The sequence below is a fragment of the Tauraco erythrolophus genome, chromosome 3 (genome assembly GCF_009769465.1).
Source record: "Tauraco erythrolophus isolate bTauEry1 chromosome 3, bTauEry1.pri, whole genome shotgun sequence".
NCBI lineage: Eukaryota > Metazoa > Chordata > Aves > Musophagiformes > Musophagidae > Tauraco > Tauraco erythrolophus.
Genome location: NC_141467.1, coordinates 31,639,559 through 31,665,651, shown reverse-complemented (window position 1 = coordinate 31,665,651; position 26,093 = coordinate 31,639,559). Strand labels below are relative to the sequence as shown.

At 38.1% G+C, this 26,093-nt stretch overlaps 1 protein-coding gene across 4 annotated transcripts in view; it reads left to right on the top strand.

The window, feature by feature from the left end:
* The window catches only part of PTPN3 (protein tyrosine phosphatase non-receptor type 3), a 175,314-nt gene that overhangs the window by 125,206 nt on the left and 24,015 nt on the right, over positions 1-26,093 (top strand). For 2 of the 4 annotated variants that reach the window (XM_086609110.1, XM_086609113.1), the window contains 6 exons: positions 1,895-2,029; positions 3,537-3,713; positions 14,518-14,541; positions 16,770-16,968; positions 17,960-18,037; positions 22,270-22,326. In XM_086609110.1, the coding sequence (XP_086465236.1) occupies positions 1,895-2,029; positions 3,537-3,713; positions 14,518-14,541; positions 16,770-16,968; positions 17,960-18,037; positions 22,270-22,326 (670 nt within the window). The remainder of the gene's footprint in view (positions 1-1,894; positions 2,030-3,536; positions 3,714-14,517; positions 14,542-16,769; positions 16,969-17,959; positions 18,038-22,269; positions 22,327-26,093) is intronic. The other 2 variants (XM_086609111.1, XM_086609112.1) reach the window with 2 other exon arrangements.

The window sequence follows — 26,093 nt, the reverse complement described above, 5'->3', positions numbered from 1 at the left end:
TAAGGGCAGGCTGAATCACATCTCCCAGATTTTGAGAAATAAGTTCATTCTGTTTCTGGACTGAATGCTGAATAACCTCTTTTAGGTGCATTCTCATTCCTCACTGAAAAGCTAAAAATGTACCTTATTTTTTCACAAAGGTAATAGTTGGGAGCAAGGAACTGTCACTTCAAGATATTAGAGCCTATTCCAAAAGGCATTGGCAGCCTCTCAGTACATTTGTTGAGAAATATCATTGTATTTGACTTCTGAAGAGCAGCTACTTAGAGTTCAGGAAATTATGTTATGTACCCTAACTGAAATACCTAAGGAAGATATTGTTAAAGTGATTCTGTGATCAGAGTTAGGGATTTGGAGTTAGGGCTCTGGCTTCCATCACATGAGTTATGTTGCACCTCAAAAGTCACCTGCATTGGAAAATGCATGAACAGTCACTTGTCAAAAAGGAAAGCTGATTAATGCGAAATATGTGGAATTCTTCAAGATGCATTTTTTTGTAATACATCCTCTTTTTCCACTCTCCCTCTCTGCTACACCCATGTCAGACTTCCTCGAAAGAACTCTTTGGTTTTGTGGAAGGCCAGAGCAGTTAATGCCTTGTCATTGGTATTTAGAAGATATACAGAAATTAAATAATATAGACGAAAGCTTTTCCTGAGTTCATGGACTCTGTGTTTACTAAGCTTAAAACATACGTGGGTATCTGATTTTGATATGTAGGCATTTCATTTTAAGTTTTCCCTCTTTGTTTTTTAAGCTGAGAGAAGCTTTAAAAGTACACGTTTAGAAGATGAAGGAATTTATTTGCTTTAAAATCATGACCAAGGCATGTAGAATACAGAATTCAGAATATAAAAAGTTTTGGGATGCTTTTTCTCCTGTATAAATAAAATGCAGTACTTAAGGTTTGATATTAGCATGAATAATATCCACAGTATAAACAACTTTTTTTTTTTTTGTGCTATGTAAAATTGAGATATTTCTGCTCTGTAGTAAAATCCTCACATGCTCTGCTATCCCAGCCACCCATTATGTACAACTCAGGACTTAGTGAGCCAAAGGTGGTTTCTCTGTAACTCATAAATTGCTTCTTTTCCATGAGAAATCCTAGGCTTATAAACTTGAGAACGAGCAGCTCCTCTCTCTGCTTGTCTTGTGGAATGCTGTGTAAAAAGATGCATAAAAGCTAGTTTATGTAACTTTCAATCTACTGTAAAAATTTCTTTATGCTGTATAATTCCTCTAGTAAGATATTTTTAGTACTTTCTTAGCTGAGGTTCTGATGCAACCCTTATCTTGTCAGGTTCCTGTCACAAGAAGCAGTCCAGACTTGGCGATCCTCTTTTCATGTCAGATCTTTCTCTAATGGTGTGTTGTTTATAAGGAATACATCACTCAAATGTGGCTTTCCTTCTGGAAATAGAGGGTGATCTGGTGTAGCTCTTATTTGCTGAGGCAGCAGGTAGATGGTTAAAGTAGTTCTGTGCTCCGTGAAGCCATTAGTGAATTATTACCCCTTTATGAGTTTTAACAGTGAACGTCTAGAATCTTTTCCCTGTATTTGAATCGGGCACTCGGTTCAGTGCCAATAGGACATACCAAATTTCCTGTTTTCCCCTCCATCATCTTAAACACAATTGGGTTAAAAATAACTCTGAGAAAAAGTTATTTTTACCCAAGCTTGTGATTATCATTGTAGCAGGGATTAACGAAGTTTTATTGGCACAAGTGAAGGACAGCAAATGGCTCTGTAAGAAGGCAAATGCATAAATAAGGAGTGGTTAGCACAGGTGACTCTAAAACACATGAATTATAAAATTGACTTTTGTAAGCATATTTTATTTCCTTTATGTTTTCTATGCAAAATAATTCACATACAGTTTTTTCTTTTCAGGTCTGTAAACAGCCAGTACTGCAGGAAAGTTATAGGTGGGATGGTTTGGAACCCATCTATGAGACGATCTTTATCTGTTGAGCATCTAGAGACCAAAAGCCTTCCTTCTCGATCGCCTCCTGTTACCCCTAATTGGTAAATCAAGTTTTCAGCCTTTCCCATACCTTCCAGCCTCCTACCTTCTCTAATTGTATGTACTCTAGAAGAATAATTATGTAGTGTGTACATATATATTTAAACATTGCTATTCTCAGAATATATATGATGACAGGAGAAGAGTGGATGTCACCTCAACTTTAGCAAGGCTTTTGATACTGTCTGCGAAAATATTATACCCAAGTTAAGATACTATCTTCTGGAAGAGTGGACAACAAGATGATTTAAAAGAAAAAATATATAAATGGTTGGATGAGTGGACTCAGAGGGGAGTTATTAATGGGTTGTACTCTACTTGGGGGCCAATAACAAGTGGAGTACTGCTGGAGTCTATCTTGGGACCTGTCCTGCTTAACATCTTTATGACCTGGAGTAGGCAATGGAATTCACACAACCACCCAACTAGGGGAATGAGTCAATAAGCTTAAGGGCAGGGCTGCTATCCAAAGGGACCTTGATAGTCTGGAGAAATGGACCAGTAGGAACTGTATGAAATTGAATGAAGACAAATGCAACGTCCTGAGAAGGAAGAATCCAGTGCAACAGTATTGTTTGCGATGCAACTCTCTGGAAAAGGACCTGGTAATCTTCGTAGGCATCAAGCTGTACATGAGCTATCTGATGTGCCCTGGCAGCAAATATGTTCATAGCAACTGGCAGTATTAAAAGAAGCATAGATGGTAGATCAAGGGAAGTGGTTTTCTCCCTTTTTGCTCAACATTCATTAGTCGTTATTAAAATGCTGCAGCTGCTTTTGTGTCCACTAATACATGACAGTCGCTGACAAACTGGAGCGAACCCAGCAAAGACCATCAGCCACCAAGGTAGTCAGGAGACTGGATCACTTACCCTATGAGAGGCTGAGACAGCTGCCCTTGTTCAGCCTGGAGAGGCAAGGTTTCCCAGATGCCTAATAACAGCCTGGAAATACTTAGGAGAAAGCTAGCCAGAGGATGAGGGCCAGGTTCTTCAGTGTTGCGTGGTGGGAGGATGAGGCAATAGGTATGTGTTGAAACGAGAGGTTCTGTCTGAACATAATGAAAAAATGCTTCAGCACAAGGACAGCTGAGCAGTGGTTGCTGAGAGAAGCTGTACAGTCTCCATCCTTCAACATTTTTGAGATCTGACTGGATAAAGCCTTAAGCAGCCTACTCTGACCTCAGTTGACCCTGCTTTGAGCAGTAGGTTGGACTAGATGACTTCCCTTCCAATCTCAATTACCCTCTGATGAGAGCTTTAACAGTACAGGTAGCATTTTAGAGGGGACAGGAGGAAACCGAATCAGTTCAGTGTACTGAACCTAGCAGTGTATGATTGCCTACTGTACTATACAAAATACTTAAAAATTGATTATTTAAAGTGAGACCTACAGGCCTATCATGAAACTTTTGGGACATTGATTGCAATAGGAGAGAAATTTCACTTTGATAAAGTCTTATGAATTATTCTGATCTTCCAGCTTGTGTTTGTGTTCCTTATTTTTAAGGCGGAGTCCTAGACTACGTCATGAAATTCGTAAACCACGACACTCATCTGTAGATAACCTTACAAATGAGATTAGTTATATTACTGAAACAGAGGATGTTTTTTATACATACAAGGGCTCTCCAACATCAAAGGACAGTGATTCGGAGTTCTCTCAGAACCGTAGTCCACAGAGAAGGTAAGGACTTTTGCAAACAATTCATTGCCTGTTTTATTGCCAAAATGAGTTCAAACAGTTTTGTTGTTTGCATTAGCTGTATTTTGACAAATGACTGAACTGCAAGTGCCGTGATACAAAATGACAGGTTAAAAACAAACCAACCCTTCGTCCCTAAACAATTCTCAGTAGATGAGTTCTCAGTAAAATTAGAGAAGCTCTTAAGACATACCTGTTCATATCTGTAATGTTCTGTTTCCTAGGAGCTTCTGCAACCCTTTCCTACCTGTTGTCAATGCTTTTTTTTTTTTTGAAACACTTATTGAACTCTTAAGAGAGTTCACTTCTGTTCCACATCATCAGCTCAGCATCGTCAGTTGAAAGAGGTACTGCATTTGAGTAAACACAAAAACATAATGCTAGAGGTCTTCCATCTTCTTCGTCCTCGGAGGAACTATAGGTTGCTAGTCTAGAGGCAGTGTCTGCTTTTTGCCTTGAGGCATTTTTGCTGTACTCCTTGAGGACTAACTTTGTTCTTCCCTGCAGCGGTCTAACCACTGCTAGGTTTGCTTCCAGGGCTTGAAGCACCTATCTTTGTGCACTGATTATTTGTTTGCTCATATATTACATTTTATGTGTGACTTTACTCTTATCTTGAGGCTTTTCTTAATGAGTAACTTCATGTTAACACAATATTATCTTCAGAAATAACGTACAAAGTCATTGATTGTTCAGTCTCAAAAGAAAACAAATCTACTTTAAAATGTACAGCTAGGGAGAATACTGTGTATTAAAATGCAGGTTTCTTTATAATGTCACGAAAGGAAAATGGTTTCTAGTGATCTGTAGTAACTTTAAGGCAAGATGTATTTTGAGAAGCAATATATTAATGGAAGCTGATAGAACTCACCTACGTCTGTGATGGTGTGCAGCTACTAACTGTAGCTTTAGACTCTGGATTTAAACTGTTCTCTTCAAATTTTAGTACAATAATATTGTTACTGTATTACAGCAGAGAGGTTTTTATGAAAGAAGGGAAAATTAGCATGCTGCCTGTATGTTTGGAGTTTGTCACTGTGGTGTTTCAAATTTGTTTTTCTGTTTTCCTGACTGGAAGTCAGATGAACCTGAGTACTGGTAGTGCCAGTAATAGCCATGATAACACGTAAGTGCTGCCTCTAGATGTTGTGAATAGCCACAGATAGGAAGCCATGTCTTTGCTGTGTTTAATGTTTACAGATTATACACTTTTAGAAGTATTTTTTCAGTAAAAATAATAAGCAGATCATAAGAGATGATGAGGGTAGAAGCTGTAGACAGAAATTAAGTTTCCGTGCTGTATTCTGTGACTGGTGGATTGTGTCCTGCCAGTTAGTACATTGTTGGGTTTTTTCTTTTATTTTCCTTTTTCTTTTCTTCCCCTGTAGTTTTTTTCCTTTCTTTTCTTCACTTATCCTATGCCTATTAAGAATGGAGTGGGAAAGCCTGCTTTTATGCTGTTTCTCAGACAGTGAAATAGGATGTTCTAAATTTGAAAATAGCACATTCATTTATTTTCTGAGCACTAAATGACTATGCTGTATCTGAGTAGTATCACTCATTGTGGAGAAGATTACTGTTATTACCTCGTATAAACCAAATTTTCTATACATCTTTTCCTCAATGCATTCTTGGTATCTTGCATATGCTTATAATATTTTATACTCTGCAGGTAACTGAAAAAACGCTTGCATAAATCTGATTAATTTAAATTCAAAGTGTCTGTTTTGGAAGGAGAACGTAACGCAACGAATGAATGATCCTTTGTTGTGTTGACAGTGAGTTTTTCGTGAAGTAAAATGGTCATTAATACTTTGCTTTTTAACGATTGAGTTAAGATATACAGCAGCCATACAAATACAGAAAATGTTTCTTCTCTACACTGAAGTTTTCAACAGTTTATGTTAGTCTACGTTCCAGTTTGTCATCTTTTATATCCTTACAGTAGTCATTACTTGCGTCACTCCCCTTGTTGAAAGATGTAAAGTAAAATTAAGTATATACGTGTAATAAAATATTTCTTTGCCTGAATGCTTTATTGGAAGAGAGAATCTTACCCTATCAGCTAAATCTGTTTTGTTTTTTAACTTGCATATCTTTTTTATTAAATGTGGACACTTATCCTAGACTTTTGCCACGCTTCAGGAATATTTAGATATTAACTAGAAAACCTTTCAGTACACTGATAAATGTTTTACAGCCAACTTAGGCATTTTCCATACTGGTCTTCTGTAGATTTGAATTGACATAATCGAAACATGTTATAGAAAAAAAACAGATTTGCAGTTTCAAAAGTTTCTCTTTCGTTAGAGGAAAGCCAAGAGTAGCTTCCCATAGTCCTGCTAATATATGTTGTCTTTAGAGGGCATTTTTTTACTGCCTAGCCTGCTGTCCGAGACTATCAAATAAAGGTGTTAGTGTTAATAGAACTAATGAATAGCTTTGGTATGAAAAAAAATCTGAAACATTTTTTGAGAGCTACTAGCAAACAACTGAAAGGTGCTGATTTTTAGTCACTGAATTATGTCTGGGACCTCACATCTTAATTATAATCATGCAGCTGCTTGAATTTTTATAAACTAAGTATGTTCACACCAATTTCATTTGCTGTATCTGAAGGTCAAGACAGCAAGCTGCAGTTAGCATGGGATATGGCTCTTCTCTATTTTTCAGGCTGCCATCAGCATTTCAGGGGCCGGGGGGATAGTTTTCACCTGTTTCACTTCAGCCCCTGGGTAGTGTCTTAAGTCCTTTTTGTCTAAACTACAAATGGTCCAAGGTAGACCTACCTTCAAAATGATCTGTTGTGGTAACTGCTTTTGAGACAAATACATAGATAAAACTTGTATAACAAGACTTGCTGTGTACTTAATCCTACCAAGGCGTATTTGGAACCTTGGTGAGTATCAGAACTGTAGAAGCCACCACTGGGTGCAGAGTATGTACACCTGCGTTTATATTCATATGCACTTTTTTATGTCTTGACAATACCAAGTATAATTATTTTCTTAATTATTGATCATCTTCTTACTTAAGTGTGTTTACTCACTTAAGGGAATCAATCAAGTTATTTTCTTCCTGTAAAACAGTACACAGTTTAGAAAACAAATTATGTGGAACAGCTCTTAGTTTAGAGAGTGTAAAACATCGGTTGTTAACATTTCTTCTTCCATTTCTTTAAATATATTGTGTTGTATCAACATGTCAACACCTAGAACTATGTTTACTGTTAAATACTTTAAATGAGCATGCTGGACATGAGGGTTAAGAATAACTTTTCATTTATTATATTGTTTCTCTAAAGAACACAGTTATTGTTTTAAAAATGTGCTTTGTGTGAACGTTCTACCTTCTAACTGAAATTTATGAGGTATATCCTACAGGCTGTGACTGGAAAAAAAGAAAATCAGAAAATAGAGCAAACCATGCACAAAGGTAGACTACAGAAAGCCAGGCAAGTTTGTGAGTCTTGTGTTTGGTGTAGCTAGACTGTTTCTGCTACCCAAATTATGTAAGGTACTTTCACATTCAAGTACAATTTGAGGCTCAGACATAGTGAAAAGAAGCAATTTTTCTCTCTCAGATTAGTGTCTGCAGAAAAGATTGGAGCTGTCTATTACATATGTATTACAGACAAAAAATTGCTCTAATCTCAAATTAACGTATATTAAATAGAGCTTTATTCACAGGACATGAATAGGTTTGCCTATCTAAGCTAACTATCTCAAATCACAGCTGCATACAAAACCTGTCATCAAAGACAGTGCTGAAGAGGACTTCAAGAGGACTTTTGTTTAGGCCAGGGCTCCCCAGGCTTTGTGAAGAACGCCTCCCCTCTCAGTTCTTTCTCCTCTTTGTTGCCCTGCTGCTGTGCATCTCATCTGACTGCCATTTCCACTGAAAAATTAACACTAACGCAGACATGGAGCCCGCACTGAGCCTTCTGAAGTCTCATAGGTTGCTTTGTGTTGTGCCACACTTTGTTATGACTGGGCCTCACCAGTTCAGAACAGGTAATCCAGTCTATCTTCTGACTATGTGTTGTACTCTGTCACTGTTGTTCAAAGTTGTGTCATACCAACAGGCTACGTAGCATCAACCCATCCTGACCATCTGCCATCCTAATAGGTAGCCTGGGTAGAGTTCCTGGAAGAGGTCGCCTTTGAGAAAAATGTTTCTCTTTCAGTGTAACGGATTTAAACCACAACTGGTTGTTTTTAAAGGCAGGCTGGACTTGTGCAGGGAAATCTTTTTTGATTGCATTTTTTCCTTTTTTTAGCCTGATTATAGTATCTGAAGATTACCACTTTGACAGTCTATCTTGATAAAGGTACCACTGCAGTTTCCAAATTTGAAATAAGGAAAGCCTCACTCATATAGGTGAACAAATCATCATTATTTATTTGCCTTTCAATGACACTAACGCAATCTGTATGCTACTGTGTCATTTAAGGGCGAAAGGCTACAGTAAAAATGAATTAGTCATATTGAAGTATGTGATGTTGTTTCAAGACCAGATTGGGAAATTCCAAAATAGCTTTCATTTAAGCAGAAACCTTCAAATCTAAGTCAGCTTTAACTAGGGCAGTAGACTGATTACAGTTTGGAATCATATAGTCTGGTATGATCTCATATCAGATGTTAGGTTTTGTCATAAAAGGCTGCACTGTCAATCTCCAGTGCAAATTCTTGGTATTGATATCTTAAAAAAAAAGAAAACACAAATAAATAATTAAATGTAATTAAATGTAATGTAATGCTTATCATGCCCAATAGTTGATATCTAGGATTCTTCACTGATAAGCTGTTTAAAGAACAGAAAAAAACTTGAAAGAAGTTAGCTTACGCTTTACCTTCAAGTAAATAAGTGAAAATTTAAACGACTGAAATGAGTTTGGTTGTTTCCTTATGTTCAAATGTTTGTGGTAAATTAAAAATCTGTAGATATAAATGTTTCTATAATATGCATTTTAAACATTTGGTGAACTTAAAATACCAAGGTCCAAGGTTTGCCATGAAATCATAAACACATGTAACCAAGCAGTACTTAAGGAGCTTTGAACTTGAATTTTCCCTGTATGTTTCTTTCCTTTTTCTCAAGCATCTTCTTGTGCCTGAGGTGTGATACAGATGTTCACACTTCACAGTGCAATGAGAAATGAAAGTGAATGAATGACAAGAAATGAAAACTGAAAACCACTGTTGTTTAATGCTCTTAACCTGCAAGAACCCAACTGTGGGAAGCTGGGTTTCTGCTAGTCACTATGAAAAGGGAAGAGTATCCTCCACTCTTTCCTGTTCATGGATTTAAGGTTTTCATCCAGCTTTGTGGGAAGACTGTGCATTGTTGCCAACACCCACACTTGCCCCCTAACTGAATGTTATCTTATTAAAGTAAGTTCATGTTTCTGTCAGACAAGGAGGTGTTAAATGCAGAGGGTTACTGAAACAACAAATTTCCTTGTAATTCAGGAAGGTTTCTCCTTTATATGAGGAGTAGAGCTTATTTTTGACCTTGTAAATTCAACTTTAATGGCTTGTGCTTTTAAAAATGTTTTTTTGTAACATAGGTGAAATAGTTTGGAGTGTTAATATAGCTGTTGCTTGCCCTCTTAATGCCTTTTTTCAGGTTTTTGAATACACTTTTCTGAGTGGTAATGGTACTTGTTATTAAGAGTATAGAAATTTAACTATGCATATAACGTGCTATCTTAAGGGAAAAAATAACTGGATTATTGGCTTGGCCAGGTAACCTGATGAAGCTGTGTGGAGGATCTTGCTACTTGAACTATATTCAGTTTCTCTTGTTCACTCTGTAATTACATAAACCAAAGATGTCTGTTTAGTTTGAAACAGCAGACTGCATCAGAACAAGTGTTTTGGTTGCTTTTTTAGAGTAGATTCAGTGGCCTAGCAGAAGAGATGAGCTGTGAAATTTTCCATTTAACCAGAAAGGTTATTGTAGAACACGTTTCTAAGTGGTAGGATATAGTATCAGTCAGTAAGGAAAACTAATTGACAGATGAGGCATTATAGATCTTACGTTCAGAGTCATATGTTGATTGGTGAGAGAAATCTGGCTAGTTATTTGTAGATATGAGCGTATGATGTATGAGGAGAAGCACAAGGCTGGGGAGGTTGAGGAGGGGTCAGTCACGTTTGTTGCCTTACTCTGCCAAAAGGGAATATATGAGAAGAATATAGAGAAAAAAAAAATATATATATATAAAAAAAAGAATATGGAGTTAACTCTTTTTAGAGGTGCACAGCAAAAACATTTGAGGCAATGGACACAAGTTACAGCAAGAGTAATGCTTCAGAAAGATACTGGGGGCATGGGGTAATTTCTAATAACTAGAAAAGAACTAATCTGAGATTACTTAAGTCCTAGTACACATTGACAGAAAGGTGGAGGTGTTTCCATCCTTGGAGAACCTCAAAATGCAACATGACAAGGACATGAACACCCTCATCTAACTTTAAGGTTGGCTGCTTTTTGAACAAGAGTTTAGGTGATCTCTTAAGATCCTTTCCCAACTAAATTACTTTGAGTCTACAGTTCTACTTGTTATAACTGCAACATATTGCTGCATAATCTTTTCTCTTAAAGTTAAACGTGCTTGCAAAGCTATAAACTTTTCTAACGTATTCTGAAACTATCTTTTGCTGGTGATGTAGATGGCATAATGTGTACAGTCCCAGAGTTGGAGGGGAAGGAAATGAAATGATGAACTAGTATACAAAAAGGAAATTCACTTGCACTGTGCTATGAATTTCTGGAAGTGCATATACGTTCCTGGTGTAAGTGTGATGCATCATCTGGTGAAGGTATTGCACTGAAAATAGATTTCCTGAACGTATGCTGCATTTGTTCAATTCTTTCAACTTACCATTTTGATAGACAATAAACTGTATGTGACTGCGTAGTGACCTTTGAATGTACTATGGGAACACAACATTATTTTAACTAAAATATAGTTGCTTTTGTGAACAAAATTTTTAAAGCATTACTGTTGATTAAACTACCCTTCAGATGTATCCAACTAAGTCCTAGTAACTACTTTCTTGGTAGAAAATTGCAAATAATTTTTAAAAGAAAAAAACCTAAATTACTTATCCTTAGTTTTTAATCATATACAGACATGATTAATTCCTTGTTCTTACAAAATATGCTGCATTTCACAAGAGTCTGTTGTCCTTGTTTGTGTACTTCAGTCTTTCTCAAGGAAGACGTCCATTTGATACTAGGCAATGGGTCTGAGTACATTTCGGTTTCATATTAGGGTTTTAAAACTACTACTAATAGGCACTTATGAGTTTTACCATGCTCTTCCACTCAAATGTACATGAAAATAGTACATGTATATATTTTGCTTACATGTAAACCTTTCTTTTTCAATATATATCCTTATTAAAATGTACTACACTTTCCTTGCCAGTTCAAAAAACAGTAATTTCATATCCAAAAAGAAAACCTCAGAGTTGAATTGCAAATCTGTGGTAAGGCAAATTTTGCAGCAAGCCAAGTGGTTGCAGAGCATCAGAATACATGAAACTTTCATGGAAAGTCAGTAAACTGGAATATGGTCAATAAAGCCAATGCAGAGTAACTGAAAGTATCTTTTTGTGGGTGATGACAGCAGCTTACAAATATGAATGTTTGGAATTTCCAGAAAAATCACTGAAAAACTTGTGTATACTATGAAGTCCTCAGGTTTTTCTGTAGTGGTACACTTAAGCATGCAGCACAAAGAATCTACATGACCTTCTTACACAGTCATTCTGTTAATAGAAATGCTGAATATTCTGTATACAAATTTCTCTAAAAGGCAGCAAAAAGGTGTTGCTGCAAATATCTTCCACTTATTTGGCTTATGAATTATAATCCCAGTTTTAATGGTGAGTTCTCAGAAAAGAGGTGATAATGGCAGTGCTGGCATACTCAGTCTCCCCAGCCCTGCAGGTGTTACAATAAAAGTGGCTTTAAGAACTTCAAGAACAGCACAAGGGCAAAACCTACAGATGTTTCCTTCGGTTGTTTGTAAAGGGGCAGTTTTGCTACGATGCTATTGTTTCAGTTGTCCCTTTTCTCTCGGGGTTTTACTCTGCTGTAGTTTATCATCCTTAGTTCTCAGAATAGCAGAATTCCCTGGCAGGGCACACCAAAATGAGGAGGAGGGGTCTTTCCTTCAGACCTTTCTTTTCTGTCCTCCTGACAGAGAGCAGAGTTAGACTTGTCAGGGCAAAGAGTTTTGTCATCACCAGCAGAGCAATCCATAGTGAGTGAAAGATTGAAATGCTGTCATTTTAGATATATTGTGGAGGAAGGAAGAGAAATTAGCTAAAGTTTTAAAGTATTTGCTTGTTAGCTGCACCAATGGAAAGCTTAATCTCCTTGCAAGGAAGGGCTCTCTTTCTCGATGAAAAAGTTGAATGGCTGCTCTGGTGAGTGTTGTCTTTTATTGAGTTAAAATATGGTCCTTGTTGTATGTTGTGAAATGAGGAAGATAGGTTAGTAAAATGTGGAATACTGTATAGTCAGAAAAGATCATCTACTTACTTGTGCTTAAGGTACTTTATCATATTGGTGAGTAATTAAATGCTAGAAATACCATTTAACTGCAGCCTCTAGCATGCTGAGCTACTGAGGACTTTAGGAAGACACAGCTACATTGTCCCTGATTAATTCTTTTAAGCCTTGAATTTGGTCACTTTCTAGGTCAAATTTTCACTTACCTTTTTCCACTTTAAAAGGTTAAAGAACGATTCAGTAACTCCTCCAGAGTTAATATGTTTGAATTGAAATGCAGTAATTCAACAGATAAACCTTCAGCAAATATTGCTAAGAATTTATATCCCACATTGAAGTCTCCAAATGTATTACTGAAATGATGAAAAATTTGCTGTATATTTACACACTGTATATGAATAGAAGCCCAAGTTGTGTTTTTATGTCTCAACCTCACTCCATTGGGAGGAAAGAGGGTAGATAATGTATTAAAATAGGGATGTAGCATTGATTTGCATCGCAGTTCTTTGTGTGTAAATTTTTGTTGAAGGCTTTTGAAAGGGTTACTTATGGCAAGTTGAATTCTACACAGAAGCACAGAAAAGAGGTACAGTTTCATTGTTCTTTGCTTTGCAAGGAAATCAATTAGCTTAAACCAAAATAAATTCAATGTTTCTTTATTTTTAGCATGACTTCCTAAGGAAACAAGGCTTGTGTCATTGCACTGCCCGTCTGCCTCTGCTCTCGCTTGCCAACGTTTGGACAATTGCAGTCACATCTAATGTAGGAGTCAAGTTTTCAAAGATGCAGAATTTTCTACAAGATTAGTGAATGTCAGTGACTAGGCAGAAAAAAACACCTTAAACTGGTGTTCTCCTCTTACTGAGCAATTACAGTAGGAGTTCAATGGTTGTCTGTTCCATTTAGATGTGGGCTGGTCAGGCAGCAAGTGAGTGCACGTTCCCAAAGGATCTGCTGTGCAGTGCTGGCACTTAGGGATAAAAATACTATGGGGATTGCAAACAAGGAGAACCAGAGGTATTTGTGGGAGAGTGGGGGTGGATGTCAGTGGAATCAGAAGTGGGCCTGACTGCAGTAAAAAAGGAAGAAATTTAGTGCTTCTAAAAAAAAAAAAATAAAATCTTAGAAGTACACATAATCCAATCCTCCACAAATTCTTGGGGGATCAGTCTTTACCATCTCTGCCTCTCAAGGAGGAATCTCTTCATATTGTAGAATACATATAAGGAAGCTTAACTAGGCTGATGCTAATGCTTTTTTCACTGTAGTTTTGATGAAATATAGTACATAAATCTTAGTATTGAGCTTGTTTTAGAGAACCATAATTGAAAATTTAACTATATGCTGTGAATTGCCTCCTATAACTTGACAATACAACAACTCTACATTCAAATCAAACTACTTCATGTTTGTATTTTTCCACCATGGACTTGCATCACTCCAGGTATTTTGGTCACTACTTAATTAAATTTGTGAATCTATTCCATCTGCCTTAAACTTACTTTGCTTTGCAAGCACCTTTTTGGTAACTTTTACTGTCCAATTTGTCTTAGTATCACAGCTATTGTTTTAATTGGTGTGATATAGTTTAGCTTGCTGTTTCAAGCGATTTCTGATGAAGTTAATCGAATGCCTTGGAAAATGCTATGTACTGCAAACTTTGATTTCTTTTCTGTGCTGGATTGTCCTCATCTGTGTAACTACTTCTGCTTTAGTTATGCTTTGTCTTAAAGTTCTCTGTCAACATCTGTTCTGCTCTCACATTATGAGAATAAGTGTAAGAAACATCATGCTTCTGAAGCCACCTATGCTCTTTTCTTGTTACCTACACAAAGATTTTACCATGTTTGACTTGTTACAAAATACAGTCAGTGATGCCTGTAGTCATTGTGATCCACATCTAAAACTTACTTAATGATGTAGTGTATCTTACGAAATAATTGCCTCTGTAAACTTATACATAGTTTAAGTTGTGGTAGCAGATGTGTGTTGTCTGTGGCTGGGCTTGAGCCAAAATTGGAAGTGAGTGGTTAGAGCTGCCTTGGGATTTTTAGTGAGTGTTTCATAAGTTCCATAATCATCTGATTCAGACTTTCAACATAGGATTAAGTATTCTTTAATTTACTGTGAGCACACCTTTTGGCTTTTATGCAGGCATTTTTTTTTGTTACAATTTAGTTCTTGTTTTTTCTGAAGATTTAACTTATGTTCATTTACTGTTTCTTTTTCTTTTACTGTGTTTCTTTTTTTTAACAGGTCATCTGAACAAGAATCACCAAAGTGAGTTTTCTATAAACTTTCTACCATAGGATCTCTAGCTTTAAGATATGTAATAAAATATGTAACTTGTCTGATTTTTTCAAAGTAGTGGTCTTGTGTGGTTAAAAGACACAAATAAACGTATAAACCAATGAAAATTGTAAAGATTTGTGGAAAAAAAAATTAAGCTATTGGATCAGGATGTGGAAAGCCTTAAATCCTACTACATCTTAATCACTGTTAACAAAAAGTTGGTTAAAAACTGTTGTAAAAGTTTAATGATGCAAAAATCCATTGTTAATTTTATCTGGTAACTCTTTATGTAGTACCAGAAGGCATTAACTGAAATAATTTGTCATATTTTTCTGGTATTGTTTAATTTTTTTTCTACACTGAAAAATCATTATGAACTGTAATCTCAACTTGTAAATGAAATGTGTTTGTTTTTTCTTTTAAAGTACAATGTTCTGAAAAACTTATTGGGCTACATTTACATATATAGTGTTCCTCCTTGCTTAACATTGACCTCACAGGAATCACAAAGTCCTGGAAGCTATCAGAGAAAAACACAACTTTGACAGTATAATTCCTTTAAGTGTCATTATAGTTCACTACTTCAAAGTATTTTGAAATTATTGAGAGCACCAAGTGAATAATATTTCCCAAACACTCAGAAAATATTCTCTGTAATAACTGAAAATTCTGCACATTGCACAAAACACTTCATTCCCATTGCCAAGTACACATAGTACAACTGAACATCAGAAATATTACGGCAAGAATACATTGGCTTGATGGCACCTCTCAGAATGTTTACGTTTGTTGCAGTCAGATTTCCACAAACTAAGAAATAAGTGTTTGCATTATTAAAGCTTACTGCAATGCAAGTCCTGTACGTTAAAAGCCTAGGCTACATTCCTCTATAGTGTAGTATTACTTCTTCATCGACAGCTAGCAGTGGCTGCTGGAAATGGTTCAAAAAAGGTCACGTGTATATAGTTAGACTAGTACCAGAGCAGAAGTAAATATTTGAATTTACAAATTTTAATGCCAGGGTTTACTTACATGTACTTCTGCTTCTTTAACCCGGTGAGAATTTGATGTTGCTTTTAGGGATAAAGTGCAATAAACAACTAACAGCACATATACTTCCAAGGATCAAATATGCTTCATTGCAGTGCTGGGTTGTCAGTAGTAGGGCAGAGTGTTCTTGGAAAATGTACTGCCACTGAGCATGATGATCTGTCATGTAGGTGGAAGGTCTGTCTGCAGTGGGGCAACATAAGTAGCTAGGGCACAGTTTTTGCCATACACAGTGCCGTATGTTAGTGACTGGAAACTGTATCTGAGCTATACCTGAGCTTTCCCCAGGACAGAGGTTTTCACAAAGTATTATGTAGTGTTTATAAAGACAGAGCAGTTAGTTTGTATGGTATCTGTGAATTTTATCTGTGAATTAAAGAGGGATTTTGGTTGTATTAGAGGTCTGCATTTCATCCTTTTCATAAGAGGGCATGTAGCTAAATGAATGTTTGAAAGGTCCTGGAACACCACCAGGCAACTTGACCAATTCTATGATTTGAGGTATTTAATTACTGACTTTTGTTATCCTTGAATTTTAAAGTTCTTGAATCACTAGACCAGGTCGGCATCTCAATTTAATTCCGAGTCCTTCTGCGTGGTTATAACTACCTTAGCGACAGAACATATTAACTGTAATTAAACCTTTCACTGTCACTTCATTTCCTATTTCTCTGACAATTTACCATGACTTTTCTGCAAAGCTCTTTCTCCCAGAGGGATAACGTTGAAATGACCCTATTAAGAGGGAGGAATGAAAAAAAAAAAAGTGCTCTGCAAGAATGAGAGGAGAATCACGGCAAAAGGTTTTCATGGGTAGGGTTGGCAACTGAAGTGTCTTTCCTCTGAGGTTCAGCTGTCCATGTTACCGCGATTTCCTGTGCCACTGCAGTAGTGCCTTTTACTACTAACATCCAAATGTTTTGCTAAAAGTGTTTTTGCTACTCTAGTCTTGTTTTGTCCATTCTTCTGGATTTCCGCTCATCAAATTGATAGGCTTAGATCATACTTCAATCCTGTTACCCTACACCTCAACAAGTGGTCTTAAATCTGAAGTATAAAGTTGGCTTGGTCTTTTAACTGTGCAGTATGTTTGTATGTTTTACTATTTATTTAGAAATCTGGATAACAATACCCTTGTAACACTTATTTATCCTTTTTAAACAAAGGAATGTATTGGGAAACAGTCCGACACGGAGTTCTGTGACCCATATCTCACCTAAAGCCTTGTCTCAGTCTCCCAATGGAGTTGGTAACATTTCTGGCTCTTACCCATTGGAAGGAGTGGATAAACAGTTCTTGGAAACATACGACAACGTTACAAAAAGTAGCTCAACGGAAGATTCCAGTCAGTACTACTGCGATAAGGTATGTTCAATTGCCACCTTATGAAGTCAAAACTAGTACTGAATATAGCTTTGAACTGTAGATTAAAAACACACAAAAAATGTGGTTATATTTCAAGATGAGCATATTCTATGCAGTAATAAGAATAAATCTTGTCTTACTACTCAAATTTGTCTAAGGTTGTGTACACAATATGATGGGCAAACCTGCCAACTGCATTGGTTTCTGTAGTGTCCAGATTTCCAGAAGCATCTGGGGCAGAAGTTCCTTACTAGAATGGGAATCCTTACGTGATTAAATCTTGTTTTTTCCAAGGGGAAAGATCAGATAACTCGAGTTGCTAAATGTCTTGATAGCAGGCACAACTCTGCTTTATCCCAGGCATCTCTTCTTTAGGACGGCTGAACATCATCCTTTGAATTCTGTGCTGACTAGAGAGCAGCTGCTCCCTGCTAGTGTTATGGTAGTGATCATTCCTCCCCTTTCTTCAGCCTTTTTCCAGAGGGCTCCTGAACAACTTCCTAACCTGACTGTCCAGTAGCTGCTGCCAACTTTTAATCTTTCTGGCTTGTAGGTCTCTTGCAGAAGATACAAATGTACCCATTTACAGGAGAAAAATTGGCAAAAAAGCAGTCACTTCATAGTCCTTAGAGCAGACTTGATTGAAAGTTGAACTTAATGGTTTTTTCCTTCTAAGTTGCCTATAGTAAAGACCACATCTTGAAAATTTTAACAGGAGCTATCAATTGAGAAAGCTAAGATGAGAGTGATGGTGCTAGGACAGAGCAAGCAGAAAACATATTTGCTGTTATGTATGTTGCGATTTTTACAGTTTAAAAGGTTACAATCATGAGCATATTCTGTAACCTTAGATTCTTCCTAATTGAAATGAGGATTTACATAGAGCATTCTTTTTCAGCACATCTAAATTTGGATGCACTGTTTTCTAATTTGCTGCTATTTTCTTTTAAGAATTAGAAAAGTTTTGGTTTGTTTTGTCTATATATTGCAGAATGACCTAATTGAGGGAGATTTACTTTTGGTGCGTATCATACCAGATGAAGACGGAAAGTTTGGATTTAATCTAAAGGTAAACCAGTAATCTTCTAGTGCTTTATAGAGATACTATGCTTCGACTTTGTGTTTATTTTTCACTTTCAATGCAATGATTTGGAAAAGCAGTATATTCTACAGGAGTTACTTATGGACCAAGAGTTTTTAGAAGTGGCAGCCTAATCCTTAAATGCTAAAGGAACGTTTACAGAAATAAGCCTCTACTAGTTCTTTGGTTTTGAGTTACATATACTATGGGCATGGTACATTACCAAAGCAGACTGCCTATTTGGCTGCTTAAATAGGAACTTGGAAGCCCGATTTAAGACATCAACTTTTGGAAAATTTGACCTCTTTGTTATGAAACAAGTTAGATAGTTTTTGCTATCCATTTGAATAAATCCATTAAAAAATCATATTGGAAAGGTGAAGATTAATTTATGAAGCAAATGGAAATTACTACTGCTAATTCACTATTGTAAATTTTTTGCGTTCTCTCACTGAAGTACCATTTAAGCTACAGAGCAGTGTATAGTAGCCATAATATCAAAATCATGACAGACTGATCTTTTCAGCTTGGACATTTATTAGTGAGGAATGCCCAAGATAGAACGTCATGTAAAGAGAATAAGGGAGTAGGGTTAGAATCATAGAATCATAGAATGGTTAGGGTTGGAAGGGACCTCAAAGATCATCTAGTTCCAACCTCCCTGCCATGGGTAGGGAAACCCTCCACTACACCAGGTTGCCCAAAGCCTCATCCAACCTGACCTTCAACACTTCCAGGGGTGGGGCATCTACAACTTCTCTGGGCAACCCGTTCCACTGCCTCACCACCCTCAGAGTGAAAAAATTCTTCCTTTAATCTAAATCTCCCCTCTTTCAATTTAAAGCCCCTTGTCCTGTCACTACATGCCCTTGTGAAAAGTCCCTCTCCAGCTTTCCTGTAGGCCCCCTTTAAGTACTACAAAGCTGCAATAGGATCACCCTGAAGCCTTCTCTTCTCCAGGCTGATCAGCCCCAACTCTCTCAGCCTGTCTTCATAGCAGAGGTGCTCCAGCCCTCGAATCATCTTTGTGGCCCTGCTCTGGACCTGCTCCAGCAGGTCCGCATCCTTCTTGTGTTGGGGACTTCAGAGCTGAACGCAGTATTACAGGTGAGGTCTCACGAGAGCAGAGTAGAGAGGCCGAATCACCTCCCTCGACCTGCTGGCCACGCTTCTTTGGATGCAGCCCAGGATGCAGTTGGCTTTCTGGGCTGGCAGCGCACATTGCCGGCTCATGTTGAGCGTCTCATCCACCAGCACACCCAAGTCCTTTTCCTCAGAGCTGCTCTCAATCCATTCTCCGCCCAGCCTGTACTTGTGCTTGGGATTGCCCCGACCCACGCGCAGGACATTGCACTTGGCCTTGTTGAACTTCATGAGGTTCTCACAGGCCCACCTCTCCAGCCTGTCAAGGTCCCTCTGGATGGCATCCCTTCCCCACAACACCACACAACTTGGTGTCATCTGCAAACTTGCTGAGGGTGCACTCGATCCCACTGTCCATGTCACCAGCAAAGATGTTAAATAGCACTGGCCCCAGTACTGACCCCTGAGGAACACCGCTCGTCACTGGCCTCCACTTGGACATTGAACCGCTGACCACAACTCTTTGAGTGCGACCATCCAGCCAATTCTTTGTCCACTGAGTGGTCCATCCATCAAAACCATGTCTTTCCAGTTTAGAGATAAGGATGTCGTCTGGGACAGTATCAAATTCTTTGGATAAGTCCAGGTAGATAATGTCAATTGCTCTTCCCCTGTCCATCAATGCTGTGACCTCATCATAGAAGGCTACCAAATAGATAACAGGTTATCTTGAGTGCTATTAATGAGCACATACAGGTTAACCGGGTGATCAGGCCCAGTCAACATGGGTTTATGAAAGGCAGGTCTTGCCAATCAAACCTGATCACCTTCTATGACAGGGTGACCCGCCTGGTTGACGAGGGAAGGGCTGTGGATGTAGTTTTCCTTGACCTCAGTAAAGCCTTTGATACAGTCTCTCATAATGTTCTGGTTGAGAAACTGATAACTGCTGGCCTGGATAGGCACACCCTCCTTTGGGTTAAAAACTGGCTGGATGGCCGGGCCCAAAGAGTGGTGGTAAATGGGGCTAAATCCAGCTGGAGGCCGGTCACCAGTGGGGTTCCCCAGGGCTCAGTGCTGGGTCCAGTTCTGTTTAACATCTTTATCAATGACCTGGATGAGGGAATTGAATGTACCCTCAGTAAATTTGCAGACGACACCAAGCTGGGAGGCTGTGTCGATCTGCTTGAGTGTAGGGAGGCCCTTCAGAGGGATTTGAACAGACTGGATCGTTGGGCTGAGGCCAATGGCATGAGCTTTAATAAGGCCAAGTGCAGAGTCCTTCACTTGGGGTATAAAAACCCCAAGCATCGCTATAGGCTCGGGGAAGAGTGGCTGGAGAGCTGCCTGGCGGAGAAGGACCTGGGGGTCTTGGTTGACTACCGGCTTGATATGAGCCAGCAGTGCCCCCAGTGTGCCAAAAAGGCCAATGGGATACTGGCGTGTATCAAGAATAGTGTGACCAGCAGGAGCAGGGAAGTGATCCTGCCCCTGTACTCGGCACTGGTGAGGCCGCACCTGGAATATTGTGTCCAGTTTTGGGCCCCTCGCTTTAAGAGAGATATTGAGCTCCTGGAGCAGGTCCAGAGAAGGGCGACTAAACTGGTCAAGGGCTGGAAAATAAAACTTGTGAGGAGCGGCTGAGGGAGTTGGGGCTGTTTAGCCTGGAGAAGAGGAGGCTGAGGGGAGACCTGATTACAGCCTACAAATACTTGAGAAAAGATGGTGGGAAGGTAGGGGAAGGGCTCTTTACATTAGTGTTGGGTGATAGAACAAGAGGAAATGGGTATAAGCTTAGTCAGGGGAGATTCAGGTTGGATGTTAGGAAGTATTTCTACTCTGAAAGGGTTGTCAGCCACTGGAATAGGCTGCCCAGGGAGGTGGTTGAGTCCCCATCCCTGGATGTGTTTAAGAATAGGGTGGATGATCTACTTGGGGATATGGTTTAATGGGGATTAGGGATGGTTGGACTCGATGATCTCTAAGGTCTTTTCCAACCTAGAAATCTATGAAATCTATGAAATGAAATCTATTAAATTAGTCAGGCGGGATTTGCCCTTAGTGAAGCCATGTTGGCTGTCACCAATCACCTCCTTATTTTCCATGTGCCTTAGCATAGTCGCCAGGAGGATCTGCTCCATGATCTTGCTGGGCACAGAGGTGAGACTGACTGGCCTGTAGTTCCCTGGGTCTTCTCTTTTTTCCTTTTTAAAAATGGGGGCTATGTTTCCCCTTTTCCAGTCATTGGGAACTTCACCAGATTGCCACGACTTCTGAAATATGATGGATAGTGGCTTAGCAACTTCATCTGCGAGTTCCCTCAGGACCTCATCAGGTCCCATGGACTTGTCCACCTTCAGGTTCTTTAGATGGTCTCAAACCTGATCTTCTCCTACAGTGGGCAGTTCTTCATTCTCCCAGTCCCTGCCTTTGTCTTCTGTGGCTTGGGCTGTGCAGCTGGAGCTCTTGCCAGTGAAGACTGGGGCAAAGAAGTTGTTGAGAACCTCAGCCTTCTCCATATCCCGGGTAGCCAGGTCCCCCGTTTCCTTCCGGAGAGGGCCTACATTTTCCCTAGATTTCTTTTTATCACTGACACATCTATAGGTTTTTCTTGTTGCCCTTGATGTCCCTGTCCAGATTTAACTCTATCAGGGCTTTAGCTTTCCTAACCTGATCTCTGGTTGCTTGGACAATCGCTCTATATTCTTCCCAGGCTACCTGTCCTTGTTTCCACCCTCTGTAGGCCTTCTTTTGGTTGTATGGAACTGTGATTCTACCTGATTCCTTGCAGGTTCATCACAACATCTAAGAACACTGTCCACATTGCAAGTTCAAGTGTTGAATTAGGCTCAAAGGGTAGCATTAGAATAAATGCTGCATTTGATCTTTTTATTGCCTATTGAAATATATGGCCAAGCAAAGACACTGGGTCTCGTTTACTGAAAATTGGTAGGTTGGAAATTGGCTGGCACCCCGTCCCCCCATTTACTGATGAAAATTCCATCTTACCAACCCTGCCTATCATGACAGAGCATGGATTATATAAAAACAAAAATAAGTGATTACTTATTTTAAATGCTGCTTATGCTTATTATAATTGTATGTTTATGGTTGTTGTTTACTTGACGTTCCTCTAGGGTGGCGTAGATCAAAAAATGCCATTAGTGGTATCAAGGATAACTCCAGGATCACCTGTAAGTAAATTCTTCAGACTTTTAATCCCTCCCTCTATTACTCCCTCCACCACTCACAGAAGTCTGTACATGTAGGAATTTGGAAACCAATTACCAGTACGAAATGGCAGCTGAGCTGTTCTCTTTAGAAATTGATTTGACCAGTGGTTTCTTAAACCACGTATGAAAAGATCTGGAAGCATTAGCCAAATATGATACTAGTGGAAACCATGTTTCTTTCCCCCTGACATGTCAAAAAGTACATCTTGAACTGGAAAATGTTTGAGGGGTGAGAGCAATGACTGAAGATATAGAACAGCATTCATTAAAGTAGTGAGTGATCTGGGCCCCTGCAGCCTAGAAAAAATGACTAGTTTAAGGGAGATGTAGTAGACATCTGTAAGATTAGGAGCACTGTGAGCAGGGAATTCCGGTACAAGAACTACGAGCTACTAAATTAAGTTACTGAAAGTCAAGTTTAATGAAGTAGTTTTTCATGCATAAGACAATAGACCTGTGAAACTCCTTGACCAAGAATGCTGTGGTTAAAATAATTTCGTGGGTCGTCAGGAGAGGACAAACACTTGGGATAAAAACCTGCTGACAGTTACTGTATAGACAAACAATAGACTGAGGAAATCCTTAGGGCTAAAACATTTATAGGATGGGAGAGTACTTGGGAGGGGAGAAGGGAGCACAGAATGTTTGCTCTGTTCTTATTTTGCCATGGATTTTCACTTATGGAAATATTTATGGACTACGTGGAATGTTCATCAGAATCAGTACAACCGTAGAGTTCTGCTCAATTATGGAATAATATTAATAATATAACATCTTGGTAACTGTTTTCTAAAGAATTCTTACATACATTTGTGAGAAGATATGTTATCTTATCTCAAATTTTTTTCTCTCACCTTCATCCAAAGTGTATTTCCCAACTGTCATAAAATAATTTCGGTGCAAACTTGATAGGAAATATTGTTGACTTAATCCTAATAACCTGATGTACTCTACATCTTGTAGAGTCTTTTGAAATTCAATAAGCAGTCACGGGCCTGATATCTAAATGTCATGATGTAAATTGAACTAAAACAGATGGTTTGAGAAGATTTTTTTTGTCACATTTATGATTTGTGGCTTGATTTACACAGTGCATAGCACTCCTTTATGAACTACAAAAATTATTTGAATAAAAGAGTAGTAGGAAATTATCATTATAACTCAAATCCACAAAGTGAAAATAAAACAATCCTTAAAACAATTCATGGTCAATGTAGCAAGCTTCTTAAGGGTGATTTGAGATACTGAAGTTAATGTTAACTCATTCTGCAACCAGAAAATGAAAGGTGCCACTCCAGAGGCAGTGATTTCCTTTGGCAGATTCAGATTATCTTCTGGAAAGTATTGATCTGGGTTTTTTTATCCTGGACTGGAAAAGGACTGGACTTCTAACTTACACACTTTTAGGGTCTCCAGTTAGTGGCATAGGCATAGATACAAGTGACCAGTTAGCTCGCTAGCCTAATAAACCAGTAAGCAAGCAAATTATCAAAGGTCAGGGAATAAATTGGAAACAGTTATCCAATACAATATACTTAACAGTAGTCTTACAATAATCACGTCATGTTACAGCAAGAGGAAAAAAAAACACCTTATTTTTAGAGCATAGCAGTATTAACATTGATTATATAGTTTTCTGTAAACTAAATTTCACCTGTTTAGTGAAATGTAGCTGATATTTGAAAGTTCAAGTTGAGCAGTCTATAGAATGCATTTTTACGTTATTTTAGCTCAATGATGCCTTTCATTCATTGTATTTGCTACTATTTTAACTTGCTATAGATTCACTTATTACCCTGTAAATTGTCCTCAGGGATGCTGTTTGGTAATATTAGTTGCTAAGATTATTTCTCAGCTTTGTAGATCACTTTTTTCCACTTTCCTACTAAAAGATCTGTATTTTTTGTTGAGGAGGGGAAGCAAATCTATTCACCAAAATATGGCAGTATTTTCCCTTTCCTATCCTAAAGTTCTTTTAAAAGAAGTCCTCCTCTAATACAACAGCAATCTAGTGTGCTGGGAAGATTGTAGGACAGAGTAGCCAAAACTGTTGTGGGAGAGCACATCTAAAGAACAACCATTTATTGCATCTGTTGGGTTTTTTTTTAACTGAAGTCTTATACTGATTTTTTTGCCACAAACAAAATTAATGGCTTAAGGTGCTAAAGAAGTCATTATGGATTTATTTAATAGAGCTTCTCGTTGAAAAATTGTCTGCATGCCTCTTGGAGCAATAACAAGGTGATTAGCATAAAATGAAACACTGGATGTGTCAATAGGACAGGAAGCCTTTGACATAATTAATTGTCTGGAAAAGCTCAATATCTGAAAAATCTACAAATTATGCTTACATGGAAGGAATTAGTTCTCCTTCAAGATATATTTTATATAGTCAGAAGATTCAAGTAAGAGAGCTGAGGCATTAAGGTGTCACATGAATTACAAAGTTTCTTTGAGCAAAGATATTAATCTCCTTCTGTAATAAAGAATAATAGCCAGCAACCAGCCAAGAAATCTAAATTATAGACAAATACAGATCAGAAACCATTCCCTCTATGTTCTTGTTGACTTCTTGACTCTTCTAGACTGATCTGATAGTCTTTATATCACTTATCTTTTCAAGTAATTATATTTCAGAGAGAATGTTATATCTCAGAAAATAATATGTCAGAGTGATTAAATCAGTCAATCATTCATAGCTGCATTCTTCAGTCTTACTTTTGTAAATTGTACAAAATATGGCAAGGAAGTTTTTGGAGAGCTATGAATACCTAGTTAAATCAGTGTTGAAGAACATCGTGGCCGTTCCTAATTATCATTCTTTTTCTGTTTATATTTGTCTTTTTTTATTAATCATTGTCAATCTTCCCTGTCCTTTATTACTTTCTTACCTTATTTCTTTGGAAAAGGTTGGGGAAAACTATTCCTTTATGTAATTTTTAAACAGTTTTTCTGCTTGGGCTTTTTTCTCTTGCATACATCTTTCTTTTATCTCTCTTCTTTCTCTTCTCCTTTGTCTGTTTTCTGACACATATATGTCTTAGGTTTCTTTTACTTTATTCTCTGAAACAGTCGCTCCCAATTTATTTTCTTCCTCATATCCTTGTCTCTGTATTTTTTTTCTTCTGCATTTTTCTTGTTAGTTCTTTCATTATCACTTCTCCTTTCCATCTCTTTCTATTTTTAACTTAGCAATATAGTGAATTAAGGATAAACTTACTTTAGGAGCCATCAGTGCAAGGCATAACCAGGATCAGGTCTAATTAGAACATCTTGTTTACATTTCGGTGGTTGGTGATGGTTTTCTTGATAGGGTTAGTAACATTGGATGAGTAAAGTTCAGGGAATCTGGGCTGGCATTAAGGGAATACCGGGAACATCTATGCATAGCAAGTAACAGTAAAGGTCTGTGTCTTGTTCATATAACAAATGAAATGGAGCATGTGTATATATCTCACTCTTGTATAGCTGAGTACGTCCTAGACAAAATAAAAATTAAGATAGCAATGAAAACAAAATTGTTATGCTACTTGACACTCAAAGGTTGCAGTATCCTGCATGTTTATATTATGCAATCACAGAAGGCTGGAAGGGGTATCTTGTCCAACTCCCCCCTCAGAGATGACGTAGAGCCAGTTGCCCAGGACCATGTCCAGATGACTTTTGAATACTCCAAGGTGGGAGACTCCACAATGTCTCTGGGCAACCTGCATCAGTGCTCAGTCACC